Here is a 26848-nt window from a genome sequence, read left to right on the forward strand (position 1 = left end):
TAGAGAGAGAGACTAGAGCTCCAGAAAGCGCATTGCAAAGCTTCAAAGTTTTAACATAAAAACAACAAAAGAAATTATGGAATATCAGCAAAATGATTAGGCTACAGGTACAGAGTAATAAGACAAAAAGAGACCAGTCAGTACAATGGACTTGTAATTTAACTAAATTGATAAAAGGATTTCTAAATCCATACATGAGACATAACTGGCAAGTCATACAATCGTATTGCAAATAACCATCGGTTCCATTAGTGATTTCTGTTCAACATCAGTGAAAACGAGTTCTGTTTGAGTATGATTTCCTATTATGAATATCATTGATCCACAGGATCCATATCAAAAACAAACACTTTTAAACCACTAAGTGAACATATAGGATCCCTGCTGGCAGGTTCTTTGCATTAATATAGAGATTAACATTTTCCCAAAAGTGCTACCAAACGCCAGTTGAAAAGTCTACTCTCACTAAAGCATGTATATATTATCAGACACTGTCCTGCAAAGAACTGAATACTCCAGGCTTTAAAATATGCTCTTATACAAAATCAATCAATTGCCCATCAAAGTTTATAGTCTAGTTTAAAACAGACCATGTCAGAAATTTCTAGGCCAGGGGCATTTAAAAAAAAATCAGCCTTCTCTTTTAAAAAAAAAACTAATTTGTGGGATTGCTGCCTGGGTAGGACATATTGCCTGTCCCTAGTTGCTCCTGAGAAGATGGTGGTGAGTCACCTTCTTGGACCACTGTAGTTCACCACTGCAGCATGAAAGAGGCAGGCAGGCTAGAATTTGGTGCAGAGTCATGTTCGGTCTATTTTTTTTATCCCATGTTGCCAAATTCTGTCACCTTATCCATCAGACACTCACAATTCATACCATTTAAATGGGCACCGTCTGAGCATCTTTAGACTCCCTCACCACAGGTAGGCCGAGGCCTTAATGGCATTAAAATGTTCTGATGCCATAAGGAACACCAAATTTTAGGCTCGTACTGGCCATGCAACTCAGGTACAGTATTGACTGCACAAGGAAAACCTGATAGGAGGCGGCTCCAAGCCTAAAGAAACCAAGAAAAGGATATTCAGTTGAAATTTCTCTTGTGGGCCTGAAAGAGAAGCTGAGCTTCTCTAGGCCCCACTATGAAACAAGAGGCTCTAAATTTCTTCCCTCTCTTAGAAATAGGCCGTGTTGTCAACAGAGAATCCGTTTGCCGTACCTAGCCTGTACCACGTGAATCTAGATTGCTGAAACAATAAAAGATGTTCTAAAGTCACTGGACCTGAAACATTAACTCTCCTTTCTCTCCACAGATGCTGCCAGACCTTTTCATTTTATATGCTACAGTTTTTTATATTGGGTTGCATGGTGGCTCAGTGGTTAACGCTGTTGCCTCACAGTGCTAAGGACCTTGATTTGATTTCAACCTCAAGGAACTGTCTGTGTGGAGTCTGCACCTTCTCCCCATGTCTATGTGGGTTTCCTCTGGGTGCTCCAGTTTCCTCCCATAGTCCAAGGATGTGCAGGTTAGGTGGATTGGCCATGCTAAATTGCTCTGTAGTGTCCAGGGTTGCACTTTGGTGAGTTAGTCATGGGAAATGCAGGGTCACAGTGATAGGATGGGGGGGCTGGAATGCTCTTCAGAGGGTCAATGGGCTTAACTTCAGCTATCTGCATCATAGAAATTCTAGGATTCTATGACCTGCTGAGTTTCTCCAGATTTCCAGCAACCACAGTTCTTGCAGGTTTTGCTTTTTTTAAAATAAAAGGTATTCAAACCAAGTTATATAGATTTTAAAATAAAGATAGAGCTATTAAAAAATATGCTGCACTACCTTTCAATGAGCACTTACCCCTGGGTCAAACATGTATTCCTGAGTGAAAATACACCAATATTACTTTCTAACAAAGTGCTTATAAACTACTGAGCTGAAATAAAATCCATTGAAGGGGGAGGTACAAGTGCCAGGCTTCACCAACACTGAGATTCTTCTGCTGATACTGCCAGTTAGCGAGGTCAGAGAAGGTCCCTTCATTTCTCTGACGACCAAGAACATGGAAATTCTTAGCCTAGGAATTCGCCATTTCTGGTCCAGGTCACTTTTATGAGACTGGCCTTACATGTGGAACAATAATTTGGTGCTGATCAAAACCCAAGCTTCTCACTCACAACTCACCCACCAGAGTTACAGCAGAAGTGAAGGTTCCATCCTCAACCTGATGCTTTTGGAGAAACTGTTTTATGAGCTCTTCAACCCTTAAAGCTCATCCCAAGCAAGGAGAAAATTCCATTTAACAGAACTGCACATTTGCAAAGCAACAAGTCTCACGCCACCTTACAGCCTGAGGGTTTGCAGACTGTTAATATGACAATCTGATAATATCTGCTTCAATGAAGCCAAAGCTGAATTTAAACCAGCCCTGTTTAAAGTTGCTGTAAATAACTGGAGTTATTTAGCAAGTGTTTTACCTCGACTTTCAGCAGCTTTCCTCAGCATAAACGACACAGATGGCTTCAGATTTTCAGCTAGCAATCTTCTCTCCAATCCGGGGAAAAGAGACCTATTGGAAAAATCAAAGCTTAGATTCTCATATGCCCTTGTAAACAACATGCTCCAAAATCAACGTTCTGTTTCACAGTCAAAGGGACCATTGCACCTCACTGAGGCACCATACTGTTTCATCATTCAATTGTAGGAATAACTTTTGAATAACTGATAAGAATCCATTGTGGGATCCAACAGCAACCAACAGTCACTTCTGCTTTCAGAAAATAACATAACTGAAAACAGTTATGCTACCATTTGCAAGAAGGTTGCTCTTCAGTATTCAAAGAAGTTAAATTCTTGTAGCAGTACAAATAATTGCAATGAAAAAAGGAACAGTGAAAAGGGGACAGATAGACTATTGATATGGGCAGGAGTTGCCATAAAAATTACATTTAAAGGTTTAGATCCTATTAAAATTCAACAGCATATTCAAACGATGTTTGCTTAATTTGACGCACCAATGGAATTTTCACTCCCATTGTTATTGTAGGGCTTGAGTGTTCTGTTTGATGAGTGAGTTGTTTAGGGGGCTGGATGGGTTAATAGAGGTGAAGAGTTAAAGGGTAAGGATAACGAGAGCCTTTGGGCTGATCTGAAAAATTGGGCTGATGACCGTGTGACCGTAGGCAGGTCTTTTACTTGGTCGCTTTGGCATTGGCTCACCTCTGTCTCTACATGGGTGACTCCAGGTCACTCCATCTGCCAACGATCCCTCTGCTCTCCAACAACACTAATCCTTCTTCTGCTTAGACTACTATTACCATGTTTTTTTCATTATCACACATTTACATTAAGTTCTACGGCCTTCTTTCTTTGCTGGTTTCTCATGGATTACTGATTTTTTTTGCCTCGACGCATAATAATTTGGTATTTTGACACAATTCCCTCAAGCCTATATCTAAACTTAATGATACGTTGTAAACTCAAGTGGCCCCAAAACAAAATCTTGTGGTCGTTACCAACTATAAATGGTACCTAATTCCATATCGTTTAACATCCTCGAATAAAACCTTGCATCTGAGGAAGTATTAAATCAACATAAACTATATCCATCTATTATTCCGTTATGTATGTTACTCTCCTGAAGGATCTTTTGAGATAAATCCTGGACACTTTCAACCATTTTCTTTTCACCTAGGTATGTAATGACCTCAATGTTCTCCAAAGACATATGCTGAGAGGCTGAAATTATTCAGATTATATAAGTCATCTTGGTTGCCTAAGAGATACAAGCCACATTGGCCAGCCCTCAAGATCATTACAAATTCAACAGAAATCTGTTGTAATTACTTAGGCTTAGACAATTTACTACCTTGAGATTCCAGGATGCATGTCATCTATCCCTATTGTCTCAACTCCCTTTAGTCTAATTAGTATGGCCAAATCAAAGTTATTCATTGTTGGATTGCAATTAATTGTCAGTTATTTCAGACTTACCTCTTTTCCTCTGTAATACAGTTCTTAGAATCAAAGAGTCATTTCAGCACAGAAGCAGGTCCCTCAGACCATCACTTCCATACTAGCTCTCTGTAATCTCTTCAATCCCATTATCACATTCTATTCCCACAGCCTTGGACATTTATTTCCCTCCACTTTCAATCCAATTTCCTTTTGAAATTAGAGATCTACTTCACTTCCAACACCTGCATAGAGAGCAAGGTCCAACTCATTATCACAGATATAAAGTTATGTGGAAGTTAAACAGCCTTTAAAGAATCTTTTATAAGTACTTTATTTTTAAAAATCTGTTCATGGATTGTGGGCTTCCCTTGCCTTGAGAAGGCCAGGGTGATCACCTCCTTGAAATGCAGCAGTCTGTGTGGGGTAGGTGCACCCACAGTATTATTAGGAAGGGAGTTTCCAAGTTTTGGTCATAATACAGCACGAAGTCTGGATGGAGTGTAGCTAGAAAAGGAATTTTCTATATAGTTTTCTATACAGTATTCCTATATAGTTTGGAATGGACTTGTGGAGTGAGGCATGAGCATGGAAGATATTGTTAATATTTTGTCACACACTTTCATATGATCCGTATAGATAACATTCACAGTATTTACTTAATCAAATTTCTTGAATACTTCATGAAAAAAATTCAAGTTCAATTTCATGAGATGTGAGTATTGTGGATTGCCCTTGAGAGTAGTTAAAAGTCAACCATATTGCAGTGGATCTGAAGTCACATGTAGGCTAGACTAGTAGGATCAGCAGATGGGTTTTCTCCCGACAGCTAACAACAGTTTTGTAGTCAACTCTTAATCACAGATTTTTATTGAATTCAAGTTCCACCATCTGCCATGATGGGACTTGAACTCAGGCCCTAGAACATTTCCTCAGTCTCTAGATTAATAGTCTAGGACCTCACCACTAGGCCATCATTTCACTTTAAGAATATGAGTGAACCATTTGGGTTTTTAAGACAATCAATGATAATTTCAGGGTCACTATTACTTATGTCAGACATTACTGATACTAACTTTCAATTCCAACTTTTTGTTCATTAATTAACTGAACTTAAAATCCACAAGCTGTCATGGTAGATTTTAAACCCATGCCCACACAGCATTACTTTAGATCTCAATTTCTCATCCAGTGACATTACCACCACCTCATCTGTCTTCTATAAATGCTGACCGTTCTTAATTCAGACCTCACCAAGTACCCGATATTGCCCCAAACCCCTTTTACTAATGTTTGCAATATCTTCCTCATCTATGGCATTAAACTGGGCAGTGTGCAATTACTGGGAATGTCTTCATATACTTCGTATTTGCCCCTTTTCATGGGACTGGTATCTCCACTCTCTATCAAGTTTGAGTCATATGTAGATAGGATGGTTAAGAAAGTGTTTTGCATGTTTTCATTCATTACTCAGACCTTTGAGTATAGGAGTTGGGAGAGAACGTTAGGGAGGCCTCTTCTGGAGTGCTGCATCGAGTACTGAACGCCCGGCTATAGGAAGGATATTATTAAAATGCTTTGTCATTATAACAGGAGTGCCACAAGGATCGGTGCTGGGTCCTCTACTTTTTGTCATTTACATAAATGATTTGGTTGTGTGCATAAGAGGTACAGTTAGTAAGTTTGTAGATGACACCAAAATTGGAGGTGTAGTGGACAGCGAAGAAGGTTACCTCAGAGGATAATAGGATCTTGATCAGACTGGCCAATGGGCTGAGAAGTGGCAGATGGAATTTAATTTGGATAAATGACAGGTGCTGCATTTTGGGAAAACAAATTTTAGCAGGACTTATCCACTTAATGGTAAGGTCCTAGGGAGCATTGCTGAACAAAGAGACCTTGGAGTGCAGGTTCATAGTTCCTTGAAAGTGGAGTCGTAGATAGGTAGGATAGTGAAGGCGACATTTTGTATGTTTTCCTGGATTGGTCAGTGTATTGAGTACATGAGTTGGAAGGTCATGTTGTAGCTGTACATTGGTTAGGCCACTTTTGGAATATTGCGTGCGATTCTGATCTCCTTCCCATCGGAAGGATGTTGTGAAAATTGAAAGGGTGCAGAAAAGATTTACAAGGATGTTGCCAGAGTTGGTCAATTTGAGCTATAGGGAGAGGCTGAACAGGCTGGGGCTGTTTTCTCTGGAGCATCGGAGGCTGAGGGGTGACCTTATAGAGGTTTATAAAATGATGAGGGGCATGGATATGATAAATAGACAAAGTATTTTCCCTGGGGTCGGGGGAAGTCCAGAACTACAGGGAATAGGTTCAAGGTGAGAGACCTAAAGGGCAACCTTTTACGCAGAGGGTAGTATGTGTATGGAATGAGCTGCCAGAGTGTGTGGTGGAGTCTGGTACAATTGCAACATTTAAAAGGCATCTGGATGGGTATATGAATAGGAAGGGTTTGGAGGGTGCTGGCAGGTGGGGCGAGATTGGGTTCGGACATCTGGTCGACATGGATGAGTTGGACCAAAGGGTCTGTTTCCGTGCTGTATGTCTCTAGGACTACGTAGCATCTTGCAGAAACGTACCTGGGATGATCATCTGTGGTAATGTAAACAGCATCCTTATCTGCTACAGATGAATCAAAAGATATGAAATTCCCATTCTGTAGTGGAAGGAGCTCAAGTCCAATCAATTCTCCAAAGTTGTGGTCAGTTAGCACATACTCCAGAAGCTGGAGCTTTTCCTCCGCACTGCCTCGGTGTCTGAATTTCCGAATCACCTGCCGTACCAGAGTAGGACTGACTCTCTTTAGGTTCTTCGCGTCTGAACTATAGGCCTGGACAGCATTAAAGACGTTTTCAGGCACTCGGGCTATCTGTATACCTGCTTTATTAAGGAAGTTGAGAACAGTTTCTGCACACTCCTTGCTGTTGTCTATTTCACAGAAATAAACCAAGTCAACTTTCACCCAGCGATTGCTCATTGAATAGATGACAGGATGTTCAATCAGTTCCTTAAAGAGAGGCTCTAAAATTGGCTTCCAGTGCACTCGGATCTTGCCGACATCAGGCCATACTTTGTGAATGGCCTCAGGTGTTAATGGAGAAGTGTGGTCTTTTTCAGCTTGCATTCGCTTGACAGCTTCTAGAACAAGGGTAGCATAGGTTTTGGGAACCACGTTATTAATGAGGAGCTCATTCCATAGCGCAGCTGGGTCTCTCCACTGGTCCACTTCCCGCCACTTAATACTCCTTCTGTTATCTGTTAATCCAAAGAAGCCGCTGATGTGTACTGGCAGGCCAGTCTTGCTTTCTTCACTGGGAGGTAAAGGAAGAAAGCAGAATGCTCGCCCTATGAACTGAGGTACAGCTCCTTTCACATCCTCATTGCCAAGCAGAGGCATAGCAATGGCAATATTAGGAATGTACTTCAAATCTTCAGCCAAACAGTCCAATTCATTGCACATCCCTCTGCCTCCTACACTGTTGCAAACAAGCCAAGACATTTCATCTACATTCTTTGAAGCTACATCTTCAGTCACAATGTTCACATGGTATGTCACACATGTTATATTGTTGCTTGGAATATTATTGCAGTAGCGATCTGCAGCAGTCCTTAGGATTTTTAAGGAGTTTGACCTCTCATGTTTCAGCTCTTTCCCTTCAGAGGCAGTCACTCGGAAGAGGATTTGCTCTGTGCCATTGGATTCCCTGATAGATAAAGTAACACTCTGCACATTTTTCAGGAAAAGTAGAAGAGAACTTGCATCTGCTTTGAATGACTCAAACAACTCAAGAACTTTATCTTTATTATACACATTGTTGCTGATGTAGGATGGTTTCTTACGGAGAGGGAATCTGAATATGGTACCTGGAAAAAAACCATCTTTAAAGGTTTCTTTGGTGCTATCAAAGATTCCAACATATGGTGCAAACTGGTCTGGGTGCCCATTAATCTCCTCGCGATCACTTGCTAAATTCCAACTCTGCCCGCTTTCATGGGATCCAAAGAGCAATTGATGTGGATCCAATATGCCAATTTGCGCTCCACTAAATATGCAAGGTGCATCTGTGGACAAGAAATAATACTATTTAATATATCATGGGAAATCTAAACACAACAGTAGATTAAGTATTGCAACAATCGCTGACACGGATATACAAAATTAAAATATTACAGAAGCCGGAAATCCAAAATAAATTGAAAACCTAAAATCTGAGATAAAAATAAAATTTAACTTCAAATGACTGACTCTCTTGACCAATGCTGCCTGATCTATTTTTGGAATGTTCTGTTTATATTACAGGACTTTGAATTTCTCCAAACGGGACTCCCAGTTTTTCCGAACACCAGCACAATGTCAACCCCCATGTGCAATGAAGAATATTACTGAGCAACATGGGACTCCCTGTTACTACCATGGAGAGCTGAGCAAATAATTTTACATTAGTGAGGTACACCATGCTCTCATTCTGCCTCCCACAGACTCAGCCTAGCAACAAAATCCCTCTGTGTTGTTTGTTCAGGCATTGTGTTAAAATAGCACAGCAGGCTCCGATCACGCCAGCAGAACATAAGCAGCAGATTTAAAAAGAGATGCATCGGCTTGAATCAGATAGATGAAATTTAAAAATTGGGAGGAAAGACATGGATACGCTTTCCCTGCAATTTTGCTGCCTACCCCTCCCCCCTCAGATCTTTTTTCCCCAAAGGCCTCCCCCTTTGCAGCATTTCATCACAACATTCCCCTAGTTTCCTGGCAACCTCAGTCATTCCACACATAAACATGTGCCTTTAGAGTCACCACCAAAAATAACACTGTGTGACTACTGCTACCAGATTTTGTGAAACATCAATGTCATGGTCCTGTACAGGAAAGTTGAATTATGACGGTTTTACGACAAATCAACCAGGTCTTCTCAGCATCATGCTTGCACCAATACTTTTGGTCCATTTTACATCATGATGCTGCATCTGGGTGCTACCTGGAGGCCAATGTCTTGAGATGAATTTGGATGTGAAGTAGATAAAACTGGCCTCTTGGGACTGAGGAGACCCTTGCCCCATGACCACAGAACCCTCGGTCTGTTTCACGGAGCCCAAACTTAATTTTTGGCTCCAGGTTGCTTTCCTTTTTAATAACAGAATGAATTTTTGCAAGACATCTTTTGATGTAACAATAGAAATGAACTCCAAACAACTGATACCATCGAGAATCTCGAGAATCATTTAAGGCAACAACTTATATTTATATAGCGCCTTTAACATAATGAAACAGCCCAAAGTGCTTCAGAGGAGCATTATCAAGCAGTGCATGACACAAAGACATGTAAGGCGATATTATTGGACAAGATGATAAAAAACTTGGCCAAAAAAAGCAAGGTTTTAGGGAGTGTCTGAGCAGAGGTAGAGAGGTTTAGGAACAGAATTCCAAAATTTAAGGCCGTGTACTCATTACTTTGGTGATGTTCAAAACGTCAGCATTAGAAGAAGATTAGTATGACAAAGAGTTATTGAGCTGGAAAGGACTAGCATGAGAAGGGTGGGCAAGGCCATGAAGGCACTGGGGATTTATAAATAAAGATGTGAATTTAAAACGAAGATGTGAATTTAAAACAAAGATGTTCCTTGACTGGATGAATCAGCCACCCCAGAACATGCTCAGAAAGAGCGAGGGCAGAGATTGAGAGCACCTCAGGATAGAAGCAGCCTCTCAGCACTTTTTAAACTTTTGAAAATAAAAATAGTCACAGCTGTTAATCCATCATTGTGAAAGTGGTCTGTGCCTGCAGCTGTAGCCATTTATTTGCACCATCAGGGGACAGAAAATGACTTTCAATTATTCTCAAGACATGGAAAATTGCAGTGGACATGAGAGTCAAGCCTTAACAGGCCCTCTAATTGCTTCAGTTTGGTTACCTGCAGTTTGCAGATGGGTCGTCTCCAAACGAGTCTCCTTAAAAACACCGCAGAGGCAGGAAGATGCAGATACACTGACCTGCTGCTCTCTCGTGATGATTTTTACCCAGTCACTCTAGTTCTTCCTCTGCAGCCATTCGAAATCCAGTCCCATTTGCTGCTCTCCTGTTGGCTGCTATATTTTAATGACTGGAGCATTACACCATTACTCTGTTGAGGTGTTTAACGTGGCTCGCGTCTTTCCTGCCCAAGAATCTAGATGCTGTAAATAAGCACCTCCCGAGATCTACAAGCTTCTTTTTGAATCAAAGAATGAGATTGAATAGATGGAGGCCATTCAGTTCATTGTGTATATGCCATCTCTTTGAATGAGCTTTGTGAATAGTACCACTTTCCTGCTCTTTCACCACAGCCCTGTAAATTTCTGTTTCCACGTTTATCCAACTATCTATTGAAATAAATTATTGAGTCTGCCTTCTCCACACCTGTTTATCTTACTATGTAGTTTGTTTTCTTTCTGGTGGGGAGGAACAGACTGGTGGATGCCTGAAAATTGTAGTTCCAAGTACAAAGAGACCATCATAAAATAAATGCTTTACTTTAACACACTGCAGGTTATCAAAAACAAACTAGATACAACGTACAACAAAATAGGGGAGAATCCTGCACCAATTCTAAATTAATCTTGCACCAAGGAGCTGTAAACTAAACAAAAGTTCTATTCAAAACACTGCAAAACACAGACAATTCACCTACCTGTGACGTGATAAACAGAATTGAAACCAATTCCAAATCGCCCAACTTTCAGGGGGTCATCTCTTTTCCTACTTCTCGCTATTTCCTGAATTCCATGCCAGTCCTCAGGATTGAACACAGCATTGTTGTAAGAATACAAGGCTGGACCTGAAGAAATAATCAAAAGTTTTTATTTAATTAAAATCTATCCAGGCACTCCAGTGTCATCAAGGTGGAAAACTGTGCATACTCGTTGAAACTTACATCACAAAAGTATATTCCTGCTTGCACCTTATGAATTCAATACATTTGCAGCCAATACTGCTTTGGCAATGGATCGCACTAGCTTAAGGTTTCCTTGTTTCAAGGATTAACTGATCATCCATCTTGGGTACATTTGTGGGCAGTGACGAAGGAATGATGCTTGCTGCTTGGGCTCAAAGGAAACAGCCTACTGTGGGCTCTGCAATGTGGATATCACCTTTCCCATTGTTAATCATGTTCTGGTGACAGCTGTGGGGGATCCCTGGTAACCAGCATTGGAGAGACAAAGCAAGGCAAGTAGCCAAACACTCAGTGTTCAACACCATCCAAGACTAAGCAGCCCACTTGATTGGCACCACGTCCACAAACATTCAGATGTGTTAACAGGGAACACAGCATTACAGTTTGAATGAGTGGGGAAGGGAATCATTTGTGCTTATAATCAGCCATCTGATAGCAAACAAAGTAACAATTTCAATGATTCAGACCTTAATCCTTCTGCAGTGGCTACTGATAAATCTAACCACATTGATTAAGATGTAAAATAATATTAAAAGGGATTGCACTCTATAATGCCCACTATTCTCCCACTGACCTTATCGACAGGATCTGCTGCAAGATGTCACAGTTGCATTTTGAATCCATTGTTGTTGTTCAGGAGATGTCTTACCTTGATATTCCTTCAGCAACTCTGACCAGAGTGAAGTTGCTCCATATTCTGTCTCATCGTATAAAAACTTCACCTCAGTAGCTCCAGCATCTTCAGCATTTTGTATCAGCTCCTAAAAACAAAGAATTAAATGAGAATATACTTGTTATTTCTGTGGGTTTCCCAGCTGCTGCACACCTCCATAATAACTCTGGGATCCTCAGAAGAATACTGGACTTCAACCTTATCAGTCATTTTGTTGCTGCTAATGGTACTCATTATGCCAATGTCAGCATTGTAAAGCAAAGAAAACCAATTTGCATAAAGAAGACAGGGGCAAAAGAAGGGAAGGAAGAGGGAGAAAGGCGACGGCAGAAGGCAAAAGAGCCTGCAAGCATGCAGAAAAATAATTAATTGTGGAAGCCAGAAAATGACAGAAATATATAAAGGCATTGCAAGAGAGTGAGAAAATGTTGGAAACACTACTGTGTAACCCAGTTTCCAACCAAAACAATGCCATACTTTTTCAGATGGCAATATGCTATGCATTTATTGCAGCTTCTGTATTTATTCCACGGCGCACAGTTGGGTATGTAACTTTTCATTGAACTCAAGTCTGTTTACAGTCCAAATGTCATCAACAAGTCCCTTCTGAAATTGACTGTGAAATTGATAAACTAGGTCAAGTGCACAAACATGAGAACTTGCGCTTCGAGCTCACATTGAAGTACGTTTTATGAATCACAACAGAACGGAGATGTTGACACCAGTCATGCTGCATTGATTCTTCGTTACCATTTCATGCAGGGGGATGGGCTTAGATTAGTACACAGTTCTGTGCAACAGTGAGGGCTGAAGGGCCTGTTCTGCACTGTATTGTTCTACGTTCTATGTCTCACTGAGTACAGTGTCCACAGGCTTCTGCAATGTTACACAAACAGAATACCAAATATCCATTTTTACTCACAGTTTGATTAAATATACAGTGCTAGCCAAAAGCTGTATGACCTTATGACACAGTAGTTGAGAGTGTGGTGCTGGAAAAGCACAGCAGGTCAGGCAGCATCCAAGGAACAGGAGAATCGACATTTCAAGCATAAGCCCTTCATCAGGAATTGTGTCCGAAACTTTGATTCTTCTGCTCCTCGGATGCTGCCGGTTCTGCTGTGCTTTTCCAACACCACACTCTCGACTCTGATCTCCAACATCTGCAGTCCCTACTTTCTCCTTATGGTACAGTACTCTGCAATATATCGAAACATCTCCACTTGTCGGTCGAATGGCATACGTTTAATTTCTTTCAATTGCTGAGTCTCTCACAAAGAGAAATGTGCAATTTTTTTGGCATCTCTGGTTTGAATACTTTATCTCTCTATTTACCAACATTCAACCAACTGGGGTGCCAGAGACATAAAACCACAAAGGACCCAACACTGTCATTTCAATAGGACCAAACAAGTAATAAAGATGCTCACCTTAAGAATCTGTCCTCCCTCTGGATACCTCCTCAGAATATCCTTAAGAAAGTCTACAAGTGGTGGTGTTGTTTGTCCAAATTTGCCTGTAAAAGCAAACATAGCTTTCAGTTCCTAATTCAAGAAGTTGGTTTCATTAGTGTTTGTTCCTATCACAATTTTAAACTATGAACATTGATTTTGAAAGAAGGCTACAACTGTAATATGAAGATTTACAATTAGCCTTGTAGTGACAAGAGGGGAATTTCAATTCTCCCTGTCCATCAGGAAAGGCACAGAAAATCAATGAAAATAGACCAATTCCACAAGTACCAAGGGAAAGAAAGAACCCCATATGGAACCTTTTATTATAACCATACAAGCATTTCAGGATACCAGTGAGATTTGCTGATTTCTTGTCACTGCATTGGGATCCTCCCACTGCACCCAAGATCAATTTCAAACTATTGCAGATCAGTAATATTAAATTTACCAAGGTTAATCTGTTTCCTTTCCGATGTCCTAGTGTTAAAAGATGTTCGTATAGTTAGTCTTATTTATACTAATGAGCATTAGACATTGTAAATCAATTGATTACCTCCTCCCTCAAGTCCTCTTCCTTGTAAAGTCAAGTTAATCTCATGGGTTCCAGTTTGCAACAAATTCTCAATCTGTGCTGAGTCGTACAACTAACAGAGAGAACAGGATAAACAGTATGTGATTCAATTTTGAATTAATGCATTAGAATTAAGAGGCAAATTAAATGCTTTTGTGAACTTGATAATGACTATTCCATCAAATGTGCTGGCAGGTACAATTGTAGTAATAGCTTACATTCATATATAGAAACAAAAATAGGAAGTGCTTTATAAATAAGATATTTGATCACTCAAGACTATATTTCCCCTCAAAGAAAATCAGCTTTAATACTATTTATTCAATTACTAATTCCACAATTTCAACTATAATAACACTTGCTTGGCAATGTTTCAAAGTAAGCAGCATTCCATTAAAAAAATGAGTAGTGCAAACAAACTTCCACAGAAGATTGAACCTAAATCAAAAAAGGACAGATCATGGGTACTTTCTGGATTGTATAGTGATTGTCCAAAGAAACTCAGGGGTTCAGGTGTATAGGTCTTTAAAATATCATGAATAGGTGCAGAAAATAATCAAGAAAGCTAATGGAATGCTAGCTTTTATGTCCAGGGAACTGGAGTATAAGAACGCAGAAGTTACACTGCAGTTAGACAAAACCGTGGTTGGCCACCTCTTGAAGTATTGTGAGCAGATCTGTGCATCACACCTTAGGAAGGATGTAATGTCTTTGGAGGGAGTACAACGTTGGTTAACAAGAATGATAACTGGCATTCAGGAGTCATGTTATGAAGAAAGATTACACAAATTAGGCCTGTTTTCTCTAGAATTTAGAAAGTCAAGTAGTGATCTGATGAAAGTCTCCCAGATATCAACAGGAAAAGACAGTAGATAAAAAATAAATTATTTCCATTGGTTGGGGTTTCTAGAACGAGGAGGCATAATCTGAGAATTAGGGTTAGACCGTTCAGGAGAGATGCGAAGATGCACTTTTACACAGAAAAAGGAGGTTAGAGTTTTGGAACTCTTAGGGCACAGATCAGCCATGATCCCATTGAATGGCAGAACAAGCTCAAGGGGCTGAAACGTCTACTCCTGTTCCTTAGCTCTGACAATGATTTCAGTTTGTAAATACTGGTGGGGAACAGAGAGAAACAAATGTATATCTACTAAAAAGCTAAGAACCAACCTGTAAGCAAGATGGGAATCAAAATCCTTACTGAAATTGCCCAAAGGTTAGGATTTAAACTAATGCACAGTCTGGCTGTTGAGTCTGTTCAAGAATGTTACAGACACATTAAATTTGGACACTATTGTGCGCATCTGAAGAAATAATTGCCCGGCTCGTATAGAATAATTGACATGTCCAAATGCAAATTCTTTGCGCAGTCACTATTACCATGGATAAGAGAAATTAGGCAAACGGTATGATCCAAGGTGATGTTAATATTGGACAAATCAAACCCCAGAGTGAAACTTGGCTTGATTGATCAAAGTTTTGTGTTTTCTCAAACTGTAGAGGTGAGTCACTGAGCATGTTCACGCAAATCGGCATACTTCTTCTCAAAGAATAAAAATATGAGCTATATTATACTATAAAGGGTTGAAAACATTTCATTACAAACACTAGAAAAAGAATCAAATTCACACTATTCCTTTTATCTCAGCAATACCATTAGAAACACAGAACACTATCTCCACACCAAGCCTTCTTACTTGGGCTGGCACTGTCTTAGCTGAGTTCCTGCTGATGAATCTCGTACATTCACTAAACGCTTTTTCCTTCAGCTGGCACTTCTCTGTGAGACACTTAAAACAAACTGCACCACTGCTTTAACTACAGAGCAAATGCATGAGTTCCTTAAACTCAGCTTTAGTCAATATTTGTTAATGCTGGAGGAATTAATTGACACAGGCTATTATCATACTGTTTTTGACCACCTGAAAGATATAACAGCCTAATCTGGGTAATTTCTGATAATATTTGAATATAAATGGACATTTGAACTATTGTGTGCATTCTGGAATGGTTCAAGCAGAGTAAATGATTACACTGATTCACAGTTGTGTATACTGTTTTGGAGGCTGAGATTAAGCTAGAAGACGAGCGTCAATGTGAAGATGACCTTTACTCAACATGTGATCATACTATCGCTCATCTGGGAGTATTGATGCAGACATGACCATAAGATGTAGAAGCTGAAATAGGCTAGTCATGCCATCAAGTCATATCAGTTTTTACTGTGGAGAAAGAAACCGAGTCTACAGAATGCAGAAAAATAAACTTTGATGTTTCATAAACAGATCATATTACACAAGAGAGGTCTTAAAGAATATAAAGATGGGTAAATCTCTAGGATCAGATCTAACATATCCCAGAACATTGTGGGAAGTAAGGAAGAAAATTACAAGACCCCTTGCAGAAATATCTGGATTATTTATAAGTATAGATGAGATGCCTGGTGACTGGAGGTTGGCTGATGTTGCACCTTTGTTTGAGAAAGGTTGGAAGGAGAAACTAGGGAACTATTGATCTGAAAGTCAAGATTTAGTTGTGGGTAAATTGTGGGAGGTGATTATAGAAGATAGGATTGATGGGTATTTAGAAAGGCAAAAATTGATTAGGGATAGTCAACATGATTTTGTGTGAGGAAAATTGTGTCTGAGTTTTTTGAGGAAGTTACCAAAAACATTGATGATGGCAGGGCAGTAAACATTGTTTATTTAGATTTTAGTAAAGCCTTCTGACATGGTAGACTAATTAGTAAAGTTAGATCGCATGGGATTCAGGGGGAGCTTGCTAGTGGACACATAATAGACTTAACGGCAGGAGAAAGAGAGTAATAGTGGAAGGTTGCTTTTCCGACTGAAGGCCTGTAACCAGCGGTGTTCCACAGGGATCAGTTTTGGATCCTCTTTTGTTGGTCATTTGTATAAATGATTTGGATGACAATATAGAAAGCATGGTTAGTGGGTTTGCAGATGACACCAAAATTGCTGACATTTTAGACAGTGAATAAGGTTTTCTAAGGTTCCAAAGGGATCTTGATCAAATGGGTCAATGGGTTGAAAAATGGCAGCTGGAGTTGAATCTGGATAAATGTGAGGTATTGCATTTTGGTACAACAAACAGTGTTGGGCTTTTACAATTAATGGTAGAGCCTTTGATAGTGTTGTAGAACAGAGGGACTTGGGGTGCAGGTACATAATTCTTTGAAGTTTGCATCATATATAGACAGAGTGGTTAAAAAGGTTTGCCTTCATTGCTCAGCCCTTTGAGTATAGGAGGTGGGACATAATCTTGAGGTTTTACAAAACATTGGTGAGGCCTCTTCTATAATACTGTGTCCAGTTCTGATCACCCAGTTATAGGACATTATTAAGCTGGGGGGCAATCAGAAGAGATTTACCAGACATTGCCGGGTATGGAATGTTTGAGTTATAAAGAAAGGCTGTATTTGCTGGGACCTTTTTCTTTGGAACATAGTAGATTGAGAGGCGACCTTATAGAAGTTTATAAAATAATAAGGGGAATAGATAGAGTTCATTGTAGTTGTCTTTTCCCTAGGTTGGCAGATTTCAAGACTAGGGGGCATATTTTTAAAAGTTGAGAGGAGAGTGGTTTAAAAAAAATACATAAAAGAGGCAAATTGTTTTTACACAAAGTGGTTCGCATGTGGAATGAACTTTCTGAGAAAATGGGGGATGTGGGTACAATTACAGCGTTTAAAAGACATTTAGATAGATACATGAACAGGGAAGATTTGGAGCAGGAGCAGGTGGGTTGAATTATGTTCGGCATGGACTGGTTGGACCGAAGAGTTTGTTTCCGTGTTATATGACTCTATGACTACTCCACCATTCAATAAGTGTATGACAAATCTGATAACCCTTAACTCCCACATTCCTGCCTATTCTCTTACTGCTTAAAATCTCTCTACTTCAGCTTTAAATAAACTAAATTTATTTAGGGCAGCACGGTGGCACAGTGGTTAGCACTGTTGCCTCACAGCACCAGAGACCCGGGTTCAATTCCCGTCTCAGGCGACTGACTGCGTGGAGTTTGCACGTTCTCCCCATGTCTGCGTGGGTTTCCTCCGGGTGCTCCAGTTTCCTCCCACAGTCCAAAAATGTGCAGGTTAGGTGAATTGGCTATGCTAAATTGCCCGTAGCAGTAGGTGAAGGGGTGAAATATAGGGGAATGGGTCTGGGTGGGTTGCGCTTCGGCGGGTCGGTGTGGGCTTGTTGGGCCGAAGGGCCTGTTTCCACACTGTAAGTAATCTAATCTAAATGACCCAGCCTCCACAGCCCTCTACTGTAAAGAATTCTACAAACTCACTATCTTGTGCAAGAAGGAATTCCTCCTGATCTGTCTTAAATGGGTGACTGTTTACTCTCAGGTTATGTCCTCTGATCCTAGATTCTCCCTGAAGGAGAAACAACCTCTGAGCATCTACCCTGTCAAGTCCCTTAAGAATTTCATACATCTCAACATAGTGATAAACACTGGCACTGAGCAATAAAAAGTGGAAGAAGTTCCATTTCCCATCAGGAACAGCCCTCGACTAAGTGAATAATTAGAACATAGAACATAGAACATAGAAGAATACAGCGCAGTACAGGCCCTTCGGCCCTCGATGTTGCGCCGATCCAAGCCCACCTAACCTACACTAGCCCACTATCCTCCATATGCCTATCCAATGCCCGCTTAAATGCCCATAATGAGGGAGAGTCCACCGCTGCTACTGGCAGGGCATTCCATGAACTCACGACTCGCTGAGTAAAGACATTCACAAAGAATTCTCAGTGATTAAAAGTGAATATCACAGGTTAACAATTCTCTTGGTTCATTTACACAAAACATTTCATTCGTATGTCTTACAAAAGTCAAAAGGTCCTATAAATGTGCTCATTGTACGTTGGCTGAAGCAAACATAAAGGCCTCAATTAGTAAATGGGCAGGAGGGCATCCATAAGCCTTCCATTCAGGACTTAAATCAGGTGGCAGTGGGAAGGCAGCAAGTTGCTTATTGCCTGACTCAGGGCTCCTCCCAGCCCAAGCCTTGAAACCTCCCATCAGGGAAATTCAAGTTCTACCCAACTTTTTCAGCACAGCCATAAAACTGGCATCTACCTGACAAAGTGGAAAAGCAGAGATGGAAATGTGTTGCTGGAAAAGCGCAGCAGGTCAGGCAGCATCTAGGGAACAGGAGAATCGACATTTCGGGCATTAGCCCTTCTTCAGGAATGCCCGAAACGTCGATTCTCCTGTTCCCTAGATGCTGCCTGACCTGCTGCGCTTTTCCAGCAACACATTTCCATCTCTGATCTCCAGCATCTGCAGACCTCACTTTCTCCTCAAAGTGGAAAAGCATCCAGGTACATCCTGTCCACAAAAAAAAACAGGAGAAATTCAATCCACCCAAATACCACCTCATCAGTCTATTCTGAGTCATTGATTGTGCTATCAAGTTGCACATGTTCATCAATAAACTGACCAACTGTACTCAGTCTGGGTTCTGCCTGCATCTTCGTGCTCCAGATCTCATTAAAAATATCTATAATCAAACAGTTCAGATGAGTTATGATGCATGGAGCAGGTGAGACTTGAACACAGACTTCCAAACTTAGAGGTAGGGACATTACCACTGAGCTACAATTGCATTCAAATTGTCTCAATCAAATGAAGGAACTTGTGTCAGTGAAGTAAATCTTCAGTGAAGCACTGGAATTTCAATCTAGATGGTTGTGATTATGGGAGTGAGACCTGAACCTACAGTCTTCTAACTCAGAAGCCAGGGTGTGAAGTGACCCACACCTCATACAATCCAGATCTAATTCTAATCTTAGTTCAAACATTGGCAAAAAGACCTGAATTCCAGAGGAGAAGTCTGAATGACAAAGGCAATATTTGAGTAAGTGTAATATCAGCAAGCCCTTAAAAATCAAGTCAATGGGAATTCCAGCAGGGAAATGTTATACTGCCTAGTATCTATATCCAGTATCAAGGAAGATTAGTGGTGGCCAGAGGTCAATCAGAGGACACTGCTACAGGCCTTCCTTAAATGAGTTTCCTAGGCTAATTAATTATCAGCTGCTTTATCTTCCTTCTATTATAAGAGAAAAGTGGGAACATTTGCTGATGTTACAATGTTTAGTTTTTTAAAATTTTTTGTTCAATGGGTGTGGATATTACTGGCTATGCCAGCATGTACTGTCCATCACCAATTCCCCTCAAGAAGGTGGAAATGAAGTGTGTTCTTGAACCGCTGAAGACCACAGAGGCGAAGGTGCACCCATAGCGGTGTTAGGAAGCAAACTCCAGGACTTAATCAGTGATACTGAAGGAACAATGGCACGGTTCCAAGTCAGGGTGTGCGTGCCTAACAGGGGAACATGCAAGTAAAAGTACTTCAACGCATCTACTGCCTTTGTCCTAAGTCGAAGTCTCAAGTTTGGAAGGTGCTTTCAAAGGGACACTGTAGGTTGCTGCAGTGAATCTTGTAGATGGTTCACATGTGCATCAGTGCTGAAGGAAGTGAATGTTGAGGGTGATGTCAACCAAATGGCTGCTTTGTCCTGGATAGTTCAAGCTTCTCGAGTGCTGTTGGAGTTACACTCATTCAAGCAGGTGGAGAGTATTCAGTTAGGCACAGATTGCGATCTTCAAAACAAATCTCCCACCCTAACGTCACCCCCTGTCCACAAGTAAATTTTTATTTAAATTTCTCCTTTATTAGAAAACCACAGTGGGGCACATTTGCTCCCACTCTGTGTTTACAGGCTGTGACTTTGCAGGCAATGCAACAACATTGTGTTAACGTTAAACCAGAAACAGGTTGCATTTCACACACATGGGCATGGGGGAAATGTTGCAATACAAGCACAATTACAAACTTAGAAAGTAAGACAGAATCACAACAGATAAAGGGATTATTCAATTAGTAATGACAAATACAAAACAACTGAGAGATACCAGTTAATCAGCGTCTTTGTTTTTAAGATGGAGGCCAAAAACCAAAAATTGGAGTTTGCAGTCTCAATGTCCTTGTGGGGGTGGACTAGTTGGTTACTCAGCAGTTAAGGAATTGCAGGCAGTATATTCTCATTAAATATCCCTTTGAAAGACTTCTGAGCAAGGTTCATTGAAATGAGATTCCACTGTTTTGTCAAAAGATGGCTTTTGCTCAGAGTGCATAAATACAGGTGCTGCTTTTTACAGGCTCGTGGCTTTTCTTTTGACGCTGGTTACTGGTGTTGATTCTATCAGTCAATATAGTGAGGAACAGTGCTGAACCCTTAACCATCTACTACTTCAACTGTGCCCCATGCCCAGAAAGTGAATATCCTTCATCTGCCCAGATAAATGCAGCTCTAACCTCTCTGAAAAAGTTCAATGCAACTCAAGGCAAAATATCCGATTGACAGTCATCTCTTCCACTGTTCATTGGACATGAATGGTCTTTAATTATATGCAAGTGATAAGGATTAACTGAGAATGGATTTGTGTCCTTATACATATAGACCAGGGCTTCTCAAAGTGAGGGTCAAACAAGGTCATGATCTCCAAGGTACTAATAAGTCACCATGGAGAGGACCAGATTCAAATGCATAAAATGTTTTAACAGGGCTGGCAGATGATACTTTCCCTGGCCAGGAACTCTAGAACCAGGAGACAGTCTCAGGATACAGGGTAGATTATTTAGGGCTGAGATGAGGAAAGATTTCTTCATTCAAATAGTGTACTGTTGGAATTCTCTGCCAGAGAAGGCTGTGTAGACCAAATCACTGAATATATTGAAGAAAAGATAGATACTTTTATATTTTATAGGCATCAAAGAGTATGGGGAGAAATCAGGAATATGGCATTCAGCTGAGGTTCAAACGGAGATGGGGTTAGTGAATGGTGGAAAGCTTAAAGGGCCAAATGCGTAACTCTTGATTCTAGTTTCTATGTTTTTAAAAAGACTGGCACAGATCTGACAGACTGCAGCGGAGAAACAGGACACTCTGCACTAAGCTGCTAACTTCCACCATACATTCAGAAACATAAACCAAATCCATATTTAAATACTGAAGTGCTTCACTATATCACAACTTAAAAAGATATGGTAATCTTACAAACAACAAAATCCCATTATAAGCATTGCAAATTTGTCGATGGTAAAATTTCATTCAATTATCTTAATCATCACAGCAAACACATGAAACACGGTTGGTAATAGGAAATTATTATCACCTCCTTCTCGTAATTAATGCAAGTGCACAACATCATACAGATTCATTCAAAACTGGAATTCATCATGTATTATGAACGATCTCATCTGTGGTCCTCTACTTAACTGCTTATTGTTTTAACTGTTTCTACCTCCTCCACTATGAGCCTGGGGCCTTTATATTGGTTTCTCATTTTAAAAAACTAACAGTAAATATGAATGACAAATACATTTTTGCGGGACATGGGTGGTTACCGGTCTATTAGAACAGGGAGAACTACTTGAATCACTAAAGATTCCTCTGATTATTTGGATTGGTATCTCATTATTTTCTCAGACACATAGTCAAGAAATGGTCATATATAGGAAACCAGGGTACAAAGTACTTTAAATACATTCCACTATTATATTAGTTCATGGTCAAGCTGTGTTTCCAATATAAGAGGGACTGTATCAATTACAAGAGTGTGGCTGGGGAGGCAGCAAATAATTGCAAGAACTGAAGTGAAAAAGAAACAAAACATTTACCATATGACGGGTTGTGGGCAGTGGAATTTTGATGAGTTGGACATTTATAGAATGATGTTCAAAGTGGCCACAGGAAAGAACATTGGAGAATCTGAGCCTGGAGATGAAAACGTAAACTAGGTTTCAGCTATAGGATGGCAGTAAAGCCAATGGTGGAAGATAACACTGTCAAAGCAGAAACATACAGTTGCAATAATGGATAGGATGCTGGCAGAAAACCAGCTTGTAGTTTAGCACTACACCAAATTTTCTCACCATTAGGTTCATTCTGAGCAAGCAGCAAGACAGGAGTAGAATCCAAAACTATGATCCTAAACTTCTTGGCAGCGATGAAACAGACTGATCAGCCTTGCCAATGTGGAGCTGGAGAATGTTCAAGCAGAGAGGTGGAACTGGGTGCCAGTAACATATAAAAACTGATCTCCTGCCTACATCAGAGGGTGTCAGCAGGGACAACATATAACTCAGGATTAGAGGCTTTCTAGAGATTAAGCTTCTAATAGCATCCAAAGTGATCATGAAGGGTTAGAAAAAGGGTGCTTGCAACATTCCTTTATATGTCCACTGTCCTCTCTCTCTTTGAGCTTTATCTCCATCTATTTTGTTTTCTCCTTACCCTCTCCCCCAACCCTATCTTCTGCACAAAAACTACCATTTTCCTCACTACCATCAGTTTTGAGGAGTGGTTACTGGACCAGAAACATTAACTCTGATTTCTCTTCACAGATGTTGCCAGACCTGCTGAGCTTTTCCAGCAACTTCTGTTTTTGTCTCTGATTTCCAGCATCAGCAGTTATTTTGGTTTTTATTTGCTTGCTCCATTGGACAGATAGGAATGAAACTGAGCAAAGACAATGCACTCAGATGGGCCTTAAAAAGGTATGAGTGATTTAATCAAATGGTGAACCAGGACCAGGTAAGCTGGCACAGCACCATGGCAGTGAATAAAATTTAAATCTCAGGTGCACTTTGCTTCATTAAATATCTGTACTTTTACCATAAAACAAATGTTTTGGTGAAAATCTGAGTCCCTCCGTGGCCATATTTTACTAATCTGAGTAGGAAAGAACTATGTTTCCCTCTTTGGCTTTATAAGGATAATTAAACAAAGGAAGTCACATTGCTACACCACTACCATTTCAACTCAAAGTCAAGATTACCTCTTTCCCATTGTATAGCAACCGCTGTTCTGAAACAGGAAAATCCGTTTCCACATAGATTAACTCCTTGATGTCTTGAACAGTTGCACATGGAACAACTTCATACACTCTTCTCCCTATATATTCATGGAGAACAGTGACCTTTGGAAGCCTTTGAAGAAAGAAAAACAAAGTTTCTCCAGCAAATGCAAGATACAGTGAAAGAAAAGCTGCTGTTTGTACAATCAACTTTTTTTAAATTATTTATATTGTAAGTTAAATTTAGGGTCATCAGCTTTATCAAAACATTGGCATCGTTTTGTTTCACCCATATATAGAGTTCAAAATAAATGGAACCAATTGGAAGCAATTATTTTTCAGAACAATGATTAGATAGTACGCATTTCTAACAAATACATTGTCTGTTTCATCACTGAGAAAAAAATAACACAAGTTAGTTTTAGTTAATCCCTTTTCTCATGTCACATCTTCTCATGTTTAAGTTGCTAGCTTATTATCCAGAATTCTGCTTCACTTCATTCCTTAATTACAATACGGAATCATATATTAGCAACACCACAGAAGGGAGGCCAAGTTCAAAACTTGTTATTTTCACATTCCCAAAGTTTCACATCAAATGGGCAGCACGGTGGCACTGTTGCCTCACAGCGCCAGAGATCTGGGTTCAATTCCCACCTCCGGCAAATGTCTGTGTGGAGTTTGCACATTCTCCCAGTGTCTGCGTGGGTTTCCTCCGGGTGCTCCGGTTTCCTCCCACAGTCCAAAGATGTGTAGCTTAGGTGAATTGGCCACGTTAAATTGCCCGTAGTGTTAGGTGAAGGGGTAAATGTAGGGGTCTGGGTGGGTTGCTCTTCAGAGGGTTGATGTGGACTTGTTGGGCCAAAGGGCCTGCTTCCACACTAAGAAATCTAAAAAAAATTATATCACACGTCTGGCTATTTACTTTTCCAAGCATCTGCAGTCATTGTTTTTACCTATTTACTTTTTAAGCCCAATCATACTTTTTCTTACTTTCACTTTCAAACTATAGGTCATGTGCACTTAAACAGCACTTAAATCGTGAAAATAGTTAACCTGCACAGTGACAATTTAATGAAATCAGTTTAAAGGTATGTGCAGTCATATCTAAAGCTCTTATGTATATTTCAACATGGTACCGAGAGTACTGAACAACAGATGTATTCATGTGGGAATTTGGATAAATCTGGATTAGTCATTCCAACCAGAGTCTTTAAATAGTTTCAAAAACAGGCAAACAATTAAAAAGGATTTTCAACCACGCTAGGCTAGCAAACAAAAAAAACTAAACTAAATATTTGATATCCATTGAAAATACGAATCTTGAGACATCTTGAAAACAGTAATATGCTACAGTAACCAATGCAACTGGCCACAACCGATGGGTCATCAGACCAAGGACAGATGTTCTTTTAATAGATGTGAACAATACTATACTTGTCAGCATTTTAATAGCACAAACAAATCCCATAACAGAAAGTGAACATTATTATTTAATTGATGGTCCATTCAAAATACAAAAAAGGTTTATCAAACTGGTTAGTCTGGGAAGGAGTTCTAGAGCATCATTGATCCTTGTTGCACATGATTGGTGGATAGTTGACACCGGGAATGAGTGGAGTGTCTTATGAAACTAAGTTGGACAGGCTAGGCTTACTTCTACTGGGGTTTAGATAATCGAGGGGTGACTTGATTAAAAGGTATACAATTCAGACTGGTGGATGTGGAAGAGATGTTTTGTTTTACAGGTGAATCTAGAACTAGGAGGTATTATTAGAAAATAGTGGAGCAGTAGTAGGCCCATCAAGTCTGCTCCACCATTCAATGAGATCATGGCTTATCTGATTTGGAGGTGCCGGTGTTGGTCTGGGGTGGACAAAGTTAAAAATTACTTAACACCAGGTTATGGTCCAACAGGTTTACTTGGAGGCACTAGCTTTCGAAGCTGTTCCTTCATCAGGTGGTTGTGGAGCAGGATCATACAACGCAGAATTTATAGCAACAGGATTGCAGTGTCATTGGAATGTAATATTAAGCAAATTTAGCTTGAGTCTTTCGTCTTTCAGAGTGATCATATTAGCTTCGGTTCCTTTGTATGTAAATTCCAGAACTTTAAGAGTTACATTACACACACACACAGATACTCAAACTCTCTCACAGACGCAGACACACACACACACAAGTTTGTGGGGTGAATTTGTACTTGTAGAATTACATTTTATTCTGCTCAAAAATTGCATAAATCCATGTAAAATTCAGTAATTCCCACTTTAGAAATAGAATCAGTCTGACCTAACATTGAGACACAGACTTTAACTTCACACCTTCAATGATTATCTGAGCTGAGATGACACCTATTGTTAAAAGCTATCTTGAGAATGTAACTTTAAAAAAGTTCTGGGGTTTACATGTGTTTTTTTAAAACTATGGCTTATCTGATGATTCACAACTCTAATTTCCAGTTTTTCTTCCATAACCCTCAATCCCCTTAACAATTAAAGATCTCTCTATCCCAACCCTGGATATACTACATGACCCAGGTTCAACAGCCCTCTGCGGCAAAGAATTCCACAGATTCATTATCCTCCTCATCTCAATCTTAAATGGGCATTCTCTAATTCTGAGATGATGCCCTCTGGTCCTATACCCTTCCACAAGGGGAAACATCCTTTCCACATCTACACTGTCAAGCCTGTACGATTCGTAGATGTTTCAATAAGGTCGCCATTCATTCTTCTAAACACCAATGAGTACACAGGTCCAACTTAAACAACTTTTCCTCACACGCCAACCCCTCCATATCCAGGACTACCTCAATAACATTATATATGTCCTTAGCTGTATTCCTTACATGTTTCCATGGAGGAGGCAAAGGCCTAGTGGCATTATCACTTGACTATAAATCAAGAGACCCAAGTAATAGTTTCAAATCCCACCATGGCAGATGATGGAATTTAAATTCAATAATAAAACAAATCTGGAACTAAGAGTCTCATGATGACCACAAAAGGTGCCAACTGTCAGAAAATCCAATCTGGTTCCCTAATATCCTTTAGAAAGGAATTCTGCCATTCTTACCTGTTCTCGCCTACATGTGACTCTGGACCCACAATAATGTGGCTGACTCTCAAGTGAGGCAATGAGGCATGGACAATAAGTGCTGGCCCAGCCAGCGATGCTCCCATCCCATCAATGAATTCTTTTTTAAAAAAAAAAGGTCCAAAACTGTTCACAGTATTCCAGCTGTGGTCTGAGGAGTGCTTTGGAAAGGTTTAGCAAGACCTCCCTATTGTTATTCTCCATTCCCTTTGAAATAAAGGTCAACATTCCACTGGTCTTCCTTATGAAATGAACTTGGATG

At 40.1% G+C, this 26848-nt stretch overlaps 1 protein-coding gene across 2 annotated transcripts in view; it reads right to left on the reverse strand.

Annotated features, from left to right (window-relative positions):
• The window catches only part of sacs (sacsin molecular chaperone), a 107316-nt gene that overhangs the window by 44222 nt on the left and 36246 nt on the right, over positions 1-26848 (reverse strand). For both annotated transcript variants that reach the window (XM_087988175.1, XM_087988174.1), the window contains exons 3-9: positions 23470-23620; positions 13567-13657; positions 12990-13075; positions 11536-11647; positions 10623-10769; positions 6533-8015; positions 2468-2559 (exon numbers count right to left, since the gene is read on the reverse strand). In XM_087988175.1, coding sequence (XP_087844301.1) covers positions 2468-2559; positions 6533-8015; positions 10623-10769; positions 11536-11647; positions 12990-13075; positions 13567-13657; positions 23470-23620 — 2162 coding nt within the window. The remainder of the gene's footprint in view (positions 1-2467; positions 2560-6532; positions 8016-10622; positions 10770-11535; positions 11648-12989; positions 13076-13566; positions 13658-23469; positions 23621-26848) is intronic.

The sequence above is a fragment of the Chiloscyllium plagiosum genome, unplaced genomic scaffold (assembly GCF_037043375.1).
Source record: "Chiloscyllium plagiosum isolate Xiang-an unplaced genomic scaffold, Cpla_swu_hap1 HiC_scaffold_6, whole genome shotgun sequence".
In the NCBI taxonomy this organism is placed as follows: Eukaryota; Metazoa; Chordata; class Chondrichthyes; order Orectolobiformes; family Hemiscylliidae; genus Chiloscyllium; species Chiloscyllium plagiosum.